At 47.3% G+C, this 9542-nt stretch overlaps 1 protein-coding gene across 2 annotated transcripts; it reads right to left on the bottom strand.

Annotated features, from left to right (window-relative positions):
- Positions 1–4686: 4686 nt before the first annotated feature.
- LOC104379432 (toll-like receptor 2 type-1) lies at positions 4687–9253 on the bottom strand. 2 transcript variants are annotated; one of them, XM_086611577.1, is made up of 2 exons: positions 9141–9253; positions 4687–7287 (listed from the first exon to the last, which is right to left on the bottom strand). In XM_086611577.1, the coding sequence occupies exons 1-2, from the start codon at positions 9152–9154 to the stop codon at positions 4902–4904; spliced, it is 2400 nt and encodes a 799-aa protein (XP_086467703.1). In that variant the 5' UTR covers positions 9155–9253; the 3' UTR covers positions 4687–4901. The 2 variants fall into 2 exon arrangements, with proteins under 2 accessions (XP_086467703.1, XP_009985010.2); XM_009986708.2 differs by lacking the exon at positions 9141–9253 and adding an exon at positions 8468–8477 and having other exon boundaries at positions 4687–7246.
- Between the last annotated feature and the right edge of the window lie 289 nt (positions 9254–9542).

Below are 9542 nucleotides of genomic sequence, written 5' to 3' on the forward strand. Positions count from 1 at the left end.
GGGACTTTTTGGGTTCTGCAAGTCTGGCTGGATAACACAGTGCTGTAGGCCATAGGAGCAAAGCTATGAGTAAGATCAGTTTCATAAGCAACAAATTGAAGTGGAATTTTTAAAGTTGCCATAAAAATGCTTACTGTCACAAAAAGGAACAAACAGGTAATACAACCAATCAAAATCTATCTTTAGGTAGGTTATTTACAGATGGAAAATTGGCAGCACAGAAGGGAACTCAGCAGGTACTGCATGGGAAATACTGACTGAACCTATCAGCTCTCCACCTTACCAGCCTGAAATCAACCAGGGACTGCAGGACTGAACCCTATTTGGTGGTACAGGATGCTTTTCTTTATTGTCACTTCCCTGATCATCTTTTCCAGGTCTTTTGGCTCATCTGTAATGTGAGCAGACACTCAGGTAAATCCCATTCCCACCCTCATTCATTTTCAGCCATTCTCTTCCCCTTCCCATTCCTGTCTGAAAACTCGTCTGAAGACCCTGACTTACAGGGTCGTTTCAGGCCTCTCTGCACCCACTCAGAAATATTGCCCTAGTCCTTGCCTTACCAAGGAATCACTTTTCCCCATTGTGCTCGGGAGGAAAAAAGCCACTGTCGTGGTTTTAGGCTGATCCGGCAACTAAAACTCACACAGTCTCTCCTTCTCCAGTAAAGTAGAGAGGAGAGAAAAAAAAAACCAAAGGGACTGAGGGTTGAGACAAGAACAGAGGGAGCACCCACCAACCATGGTCCTGGGCAAAACAGACAGGGCTTTCTCAAAGCAAAACAGTTTATTAGTGATTACTTAGAAGGACAACGGGAAACAAAACCGATTACTCGAGAGGAAAGAAAGAAACAAAACCAGATCTTAAAACCGACACCTTCCCCCCACCCCTTTCCTTTTCCTCCCGGCTCTACCTCCTCCCCCCAGCAGCACAGGGGGCAGGGACTGGGGGGTGCAGGTCAGTTCATTCCGTGCTGTTACTGCTGCTTCTTTCTTAAAGGAGAAGGAGTCCTTACACCCTTTTCCCCTGCTCCAATGGATCCCCTACCCACGAGGAAAAATCCACAAACTTCTCCAGCGTGAGTCCAGCCCACTGGAAACAATCCTTCCCCACAGATTGCTCCGGTGTGGGCTTTACCACAGTCTCGGGTACTTAGGGAGCTGTAGCCACTCGCTCCGGCGTGGGTTGTCACGCAGACTCCAGATGCCTCTCTGCCTTGCCGTGCACCCCAACACGACCATCCTCAGGCTCAGGCATCTTCTCCCCACGGGCTGCGAGTGGGTCGCTGCTCCACCGAGGCCGTCCTGGTTGCAGGGGGGCCGCCTGCTATCTCACCATCAGCCGCAGGGGAAACTCGGCTCCGGCACACCTCCTCCCGCTCCATCCTCACTGACCTGCTGTCGATGCAGTTGTTTCTCTCAGATCTCAGTCCTCTCCAGGTGAACTCAGCCCAGTGGGCACCCCGGGAGTGGGGTGCCCCCGAGTTCCCCAGCTGGCTCCGCTGCCGCCATTCTCCGTGGGCGGCGCCGGCCTGACGCAGGCAGCTGCCCGGCCGGGAGCCAGGGAGCAGGGGCAGTGCCCTCCTCCCTTCTCTGCTCGATCCTGGGCGAAGCACCTTTTCCGGTCCCTTTGTCCCGACTTAAATAGGGCAATTCGCAGAGGCGCCCTATTGGCTCAACCCCGAGGGGGATGGCAGTCTGATCTGGTGGCCAGAACTAAGCCTAACCCGGTTCCAAAACCGGGGAGGTCGCAGGGAGCAAAATCCCTCTCCTGCCACCAGAACCACTCCCCCTCCACATCAAACCATGACAGCCACATAGTACTTGATATGCAGCTAATAACACAGAAACTTGCACAGATGCCCTTATACCATAAGGCACTGTGATGAACTAGAGCATTTCTGGATTATGGACAAAGGGTCCGAGCCATCAGACATGCTCAGAATTATCTTCCCTGGCCCAGGCCAGGAGAAGTATTTGAGGAAATATGTGCACATTCTTAAACAAAGCCATGAGTGCCAACAGAACAAGGTTCTATAAGCACTAACAAATGCTAAAGGCTAATTGTAACTCCTAAAATAAACTGTGCCAACAGCATGCAAATTGATTCTAGCTTGGGGAACACCATCAAGCTAAATGAGGGCTGGTAAATTTGTGCAGAGCTATGGAGCCTGCAGCAGGAGGGTCACTGGTTGGTGAAGGAACTGATCCACAAACAGACTGGGTTGCATTGTCCTACCTATCACCCACCAGCATTGCCTTAATAGTATATGTGTGTATACACACACACATATATAAGCACGTCCTTTCCTGTTTCCGACACAGAGGATGTGCAACAGGGCACTCACTGCCCTGGACCGCTGCTCAGTGAGCTCTTTCCTGGTTCAGTTACTGAAACAAACACAGCTCACCTTCATGCCCAGCCCTCCCTGGGCAGCTGGTATCAACACACAAGTAGGACAACGTACAAATGGGACAAAGCACATACAAGGCACCCTCCCACAAGGAAACCAAGCAGAAACAACACAATCTGACCCAACTTGTCTTTTTCATTTGCTGCTTTCCTCTCCCCGCTTTCCTGAAGGTCGTTGCTCCCATCAGTGTGTCCCAGCTCTCCCGGGGAGCCTTCCTTTTGCTGCCTGCCTACCAAGCAGCCCTGCCAGCTGACTGCAATTGCACCTGCCTGCTGGCAGCCAGAAATTCCCAAGCACCCTGGATCCCCCATGCAGAGGAGGAAGACTTGGTGGCAGAGATTATACAGCCTCTTCCCAGTGCTCCCTCCTTGCTTCTTGCTCTGGCTTTGCAGCTTCACTCTCTTTCCCGGCATCTCCAGCCTCCGTTCACCTGCAAACTCACCTCCGTGCTGAAAAGATTCCCATGGACACCAGCTCCATCTCCGGTGCCTGCATGCCGGTTAACCCATGTTATGTTTCATGTAGTCTCTCTTGCGCTGATCGCTTTTTACCCAGCTTCCTCTCACGCTGCTGCTTCCTTCCCACTTCACCTGTCGGCCTTGGCTAGTTAAGCAGGGGAATTCCCACCTAGGGGATCTGATTGGCATAAGAACAGTAACACTATCAGTCCTTTTAAATGTGCCAACCCATAAAAGTCTGGGGCTGTGGTAAAAGTGTACTGTGTGAGAGCCAGGGCTTCTTCTACCTCTCTCTCTGACCCTCTCTTTGAAATGACCAGCAAGACAGATTTTCCTCCTTACCTCCAGGCATGCAGTCTCCTAATCTGTTTTATCAGTGCTCAGTGTTTGCCATCAGATGATTCACTCATCACTTGCCTGGAGTTCAGCCTTGAAGAGCCCTTCAGCTATTCTTATCCAAGAGAGTGAATAGAAAAACCCTTTTGTAGCAGACTTTGGACTAACCCTACAGATATCATTATAACAGGAAAGTAGAACTGAAAGTGGTGTTTGCAGACTACACCCACAGAAACTATCATCTCATGTGTGTATATACATATACGTGTACACATAGGAGTGTGAATATATACACATGCATAGGCACATACACAGATACACATATATAGGAAGATGTGCATAAGCCAATTTCCCCATTTTTCAAATTCTCACTCAGTTCATATGTCAGTGCTTTGGTATTTCACCACAGAATAATTGCATGTATAAAGTTTAACTGAGATTCATTTAGACTCTCCTGTACTTAAGCCCCAGCAACACAAGCAAAGTGCAGCACAGAAGTGCTGGGTTAGAGAAACCCACACCTAGCTATATCCCCTCAGAGGCAATTTCAGTTTCCCACGAGAATACATGAAGCACAAGAAACCCACAACAACTGTGACTCCAGGCACTCAGTTATCCTAATATAAACATCTGTATCTACCTGCTTGTCTAGATTCCCCTTGCAATTGGTGAAGAGCAATACAGTAGTTCTAGGAGACACCTCGCACTGAAGTAGAAAGATGAATTGATTCTTATCAGGGTGATTTTCTGCGCTGGTTTTAAAGGAAGCTAAGCAGAGCTGTAAGGGGTGCACAGCCCAATGATTACTTAAACATGCCGTACAAAGAGCAGAAACAAGAAGTGAACCAGTCTTCAACGCCATCTAGCTTGCTCACATCCTTATGCTCCAAAAATAGAAGGCTTCAGCTTTTCTGTGAGTAGGTAGAAGGGAATGTGATGGTGACCATGGAAGCAGAAACAAGCATACACAGAGAGAAAGAACGCTAAGGAAAAAAACCCACAACTTGGTGATTGAATGCCTCTGGATTTCATCACTGTCATTGCATGACGTGCCAGGATGCTTTCTTCACAGGTATTGAGTAAACCCCAATCTGTACATGGTGGTATGGACTCTGATGAAACTAGTCAGAATAACAGACTTGTGAATGGAAGTACATATTCAATACTGTCATTTTGTGTGTGTGTGTTGCGCGGCAAAGGCAGGGCTTTGGAGGGCTTATTTTAATGCAAGTCCAATTTTTTTTTTTCAGAATTTAATTTGAATAACCCTGCTATGCATGATGGCACTGAAAATAAACTAAAGGAGAACAACAGACATGGACAAGTATTGAAGCACTTGGCTTTTACTTTAGTTTGTAAATTACAATGGCATTGTTAGGGACAATTTGGGGATGTGGTCACAGGAAGAAAGAATACAGAAATACCCTACATACTGCCAAATGTATTTAGGAAAGTATATGAAGTCCAACATGGCTTCCAAATATCATAGTTATTGGCAAGGATTTTGAAAGACCAGAGTATCAAATCACTGGAAAGCCTAAAGTGGGTCTTTCTCATTTAGTAAGATAATAATTATTTCTATATGCACCAAAGCCAGTTCTCCTTAGGCAGAAAAATAAGAAAAGAAAATTTCTTAGCTGGAAGAAACACTGATATATATCCTTACTGGAAATATGCTAAAACAGGGGCTTGTTCTACGACTTCAAGGCTACTTTCAAACTTTCCCAAAACATCTCCTGCTGCTCTTCACCAGGAGGCCACTCCAAGTAGGTCTTTGTGTTCATGATCTTCCGCAGCTTGCAGAACCTCTTGGGAATCGCTTCGCTCTGGATGGGCTCCAGGAGGACGAGAATCGCTGCGTCGTTGTTCTCGTCAAAGAGGCGGAAGTGCGAGAAGTCCAGCTCGTATTTGCACCACTCGCTCTGCACAAAGTGCTCGGACAGCACAAAGAGCGTTTTGTGGCTCTTCTCCATGGAGTCGATGATGTTGTCCACAATCCACTTCCCCGGCACAAAGTCCCGCTTGTGGAGGCAGAGCCGAAACGGGGGGCAGGCCTGCTCCAGCTCCCGCACCATTATGTTTTCCACCCAGTCGGAGTCATTCTCGCTGTAGGAGACGAAAGCATCGTAGCAGATGTCCTTTGCGGGGGCTCGCCTGGGCTTCCGCTTGGCTTGGAGCCATGCCCAGGTCATTCTCAGGTACCAGATCGCGTGGTACTTGTAGCCGATGGCCACGAGGACGAGGATGAACAAGAACACCAGGGCACAGACCAACGACACCATGAGGGACGTGTGGCACTCCATCAGGGAGAGGTGCACAGCACCAACCTGCTGCCCTCTCACTGCCAGGGGAGAATCACAGATGTATTCGTCCGGCCACCCCACCAGCACCTGGGCTATCCCAGCCTGGTGGTGGATGAAGGAGAGGAATTCACAGGAGCAGATGAAGTTGTTGTCGCTGGCATCCAGCAGCTCCATTTTCTTGAAGGACTCCAACTCTTCCCTGGAGAAACTGTTGAGCTTGTTTCTTCTGATTGACATGGCCATCAAGTTAGGAACAGGTGTGGCACCAGGCAAGGTCTTCAGCTGATTTTTTTCAAGGTACAGCTCTTTGAGAAAAGGGAGTTGCAGTCCAAACTCCCTCAGGTTGTTAGCGCTAACGTCCAAAACTTCCAGCGTCGGGGGAATGCAGGTTGTTACTTTAGGAATTTGAGTGCTGGAGAGGTTTAAGTATTTCAGGGTTTTGGGCCATTCACATGCATCTGGAATCTCACCAAACTTATTTTGGCTAATGTCAAGATTAATCAGTTCGGGTAGACGATTTACAGAATTTGCTGTCTGTTTCAGAGATTTCAGAGAGTTTTGACTTAGATTTAAAGTTTGCAATGAAGGCCAAGCACCTTCACAGATTGTCTCGTCTAAGCGATTATTTACAAGCAAATTATCATTGAAGTCCAGATACAGAAGTGATGAAAAATGTTTTGCAAGTTTGCATGCTACCATAAAAACTTTAGAGCTTGCAATGGTGAGTCTTTTAAGTTTGTTTATTTGTGTCTCCATACCATTCAGGTCAAAAAACAAGTGAAAATTCCGAATCATTATATTTATTACTGATACTGTTTCAACAGAACTTGGCGCACTGGTGTCAGTTTTACTAATATTCCATTCTCCTTTCCCCTCAAGCACACAATTGATTGCCTCTATCTCTCGCAAAGACGTGATTTCCTTCAGTAATACTATTGTTCGGGTAATATCTTGATCTGTGAACACAGCATCTTTAAATGTAAGTTTTCGTATTCTAAAAGGAAGTGTAGAGTTCTCCACCAAGCTTTTTTTTTCAACCCGCAATATGATTTCTCTTACTTCTAACCAAATGACAGAGTGCACAAGGTCCCTCACAATTGCTGAGAATGCAGAAATATTTCTTAGGTTTATAATCATGTGATCTATCTTCTTAATTGGTTTCAGACTTCCTGGCTCGTACCGACTGAGATTGCCACCGTCAATCCACAACTTGTCGAGAACCGCAATGCCCTCAAAGTCTCCTTGCCTTATCGTGGAGACCCACGGGTTGCCCAGGTGGAGAGAGCTCAGGTTCCTCAGCTTAGAAAAGAGAGAGCTTTCCCCCAGATCTCTGTAGGAGTTCCCTTGAAGGTGGAGATGCTGGAGTGAGAAAAGGTGCCCAAACCATGCAGGGGACAAGTGAGCCAAGCTGTTATTTGATAAGTCCAAGAGCTCCAGTTTCCCAAGGGAGCGAAATGAGTCCTCATCTATTGAGCTGATTTCGTTGGACTGCAGCAGCAGAGCTCTCAGGTTCACAGACTGCTGCAGATCCTGGGATCGGACGTGCTTTATCCTGTTGTGGGCCAGGTTTAACACCGTGATTTTGCCCGTGAGCCCTGAGGGAATAAAGTTCAAGCCCATGGAAGAGCAGTTGCAAAGCTGAGTGGCATCACATGAAGGACAAGCCTGCTTCAGTGCTTGCTCTTCAGAGAGGTTTGCAGCTAGGACCATGTAGATGGCCCACGCTCGCCAGGTGTCTATAGTTGTTGATTTGCATTTTGTTTGTGTGAACATTTTGCTGTAGGAAACAGAAAGGAGAGAAGGTAGTGTAGATTTTTTAGTTTTGAAGAGCAGCAGAAAACAATTGAAAACCTGTGCAATTTTATTAGGAAATTCAGATACAAATATTTTCTTGTAAGCATTATCCTGAGACATCAGATCTCTGCTCCTACTTCTGCTGCTCAGCCCTGCAAACATGGCGTGGTAATCATCTCTTTAGTACAGCCATATCATGTCTCAACAGTCTTAAAGCATCATTCTCAACATCCTGTCTTTTCATATCTGCATTGACTATGGCTCTCACCTATTTTATGTCTTGCATTACATCTCCTCTCAGCAATGAAGCTATGGCTGGATGTTTCAACCCTAAACAGGGGAAGATGTTTAGATCGTCAATGATCTGGACAAAGGGATTGAGTGCACCCTTATTAAGTTTGCAGACGACAAGGTGGGCAGGAGCGTTGATCTGCTTGAGGGAAGGAAGACTCTACATAGGGATCTGGACAGGCTGGATCGATGGGACGAGGCCAACTGTATGAGGTTCAACAACGCCAAGTGCCTGGTCCTGCACTGGTCACCACAGCCCCATGCAACGCTACATGCTTGGGGAAGAGTGGCTGGAAAGCTTCCTGACAGAAAAGGACCTAGGGGTGGTAGTCAACAGACAGCTGAATATGAGCCAGTGGTGTGCTCAGGTGGCCAAGAAAGTCAACAGCATCCTGGTTTGTATTAGAAATAGTGTGGCCAGCAGGACTAGGGAAGTGATTGTCCTCTGTCCTTGGCACTCCTGAGGCCACACCTCGAATACTGTGTTCAGTTTTGGGCCCCTCACTACAAGAAAGACATTGAGGTGCTGGAGCTTGTTAAAAGAAGGGTAACAAAGCTGGTGAAGGGTCTAGAGCACAAGTCTTATGAGGAGCGGCTGAGGGAACTGGGATTGTTTAGCCTGGAGAAAAGGAGGCTGAGGGGAGATCTTATCACTCTCTATAACTACCTGAAAGGAGATTGTAGCAAGGTGAGTGTTGGTCTCTTCTCCCAAGTAACAAGTGATAGGACAAGAGGAAACAGCCTCAAGTTGCACCAGGGAAGGTTTAGATTGGATATTTGGAAAAATTTCTTCACCGAAAGGGTTGTCAAACACTGGAACAGGCTGCCCATGGAAGTGGTTGAGTCACCATCCCTGGAGGGATTTAAAAGACGTGTCGACATGGTGCTTAGGGACATGGTTTAGTGGTGGACTTGGCAGTGTTAGGTAATGGTTAGACTCAATGATCTTAAAGGTCTTTTCCAGCCTTCTACGATTCTAAATGCTCACAGCCTTTGCAGCATTAGCCCGTCCATCTAGTATGGCTGCCCACCAGGCAGAACCCCAAACTAAGCGTGTCTGCCTTCTCAGCCCTTCGAGCAGGCTGTGGCTTCTGACGCTGCAAACTTTCCCGGAAGAGATTTTGGGGTCCCCTGCATGGAGTCTCACCAGCCTCAGGGCTTCTAAAAAGCAGAGCTGCACAGCTCCTGGCACTCCCTTTTATACGCTGTGTAAGCAACTCACATTCTTTACTGGAAAGGCAGAACAAGCTGATATGCAACCAAGCAGGTCTGTCGCCCTTTTCTGTAAATCGACACTGGTGGTAGATGGGAACTGGATGTTACCATCACCATATAAACAGTGGCTGTAATTAGAACAATACTGATTTTCTAATTTTTTAATTTACAGAAGGGCTATTTCCTTCCACAAGTGCCAAAGAACATTTCACCGTTGGCTACACCAGTAAATAAGTCACTCATTAAAGCCCACAAGCTGCTGTAAACAGCTTCAGTACTGCAGGCAAACAGTATCCCCAAATCCTGAACATGCAGAGAGTAAACACTTACCTTGTGTACTGCATGCTGTGTTTCAGTCTCCTCGTGCGCTGGCTGCCTGCTCTGGGATCTGAGTGGTCACTTCGCACCTGCAAAAGCTGGAAATCCTTTGGCAGGTCGGATGCGATGACAGTCCTGGAGTGAGAAAATGTTTCAGCTCATGTTCCTCAAACAAAACTTTATGTTGACAGTTTCCCAATGTCCTCTAACTACTCAGCCAGCGAAGCACACCAGTTTGCATGGCTTTTGTTTAGTAGATGCTCCCCTAAGGAAACCATGGCTTCTGAAGAGTTCAGCATCATCCAGCACATGTGACTCTGCCCTTCAAACTTACGTTTTGACCACTTCTGTTGCTGCTGCTGACAGGGGACACAAAACCGAGCATAGATGGTGTTTGCACTCTCTTCTTCGCAA

The sequence above is a fragment of the Tauraco erythrolophus genome, chromosome 5, assembly GCF_009769465.1.
Source record: "Tauraco erythrolophus isolate bTauEry1 chromosome 5, bTauEry1.pri, whole genome shotgun sequence".
Lineage (NCBI taxonomy): Eukaryota > Metazoa > Chordata > Aves > Musophagiformes > Musophagidae > Tauraco > Tauraco erythrolophus.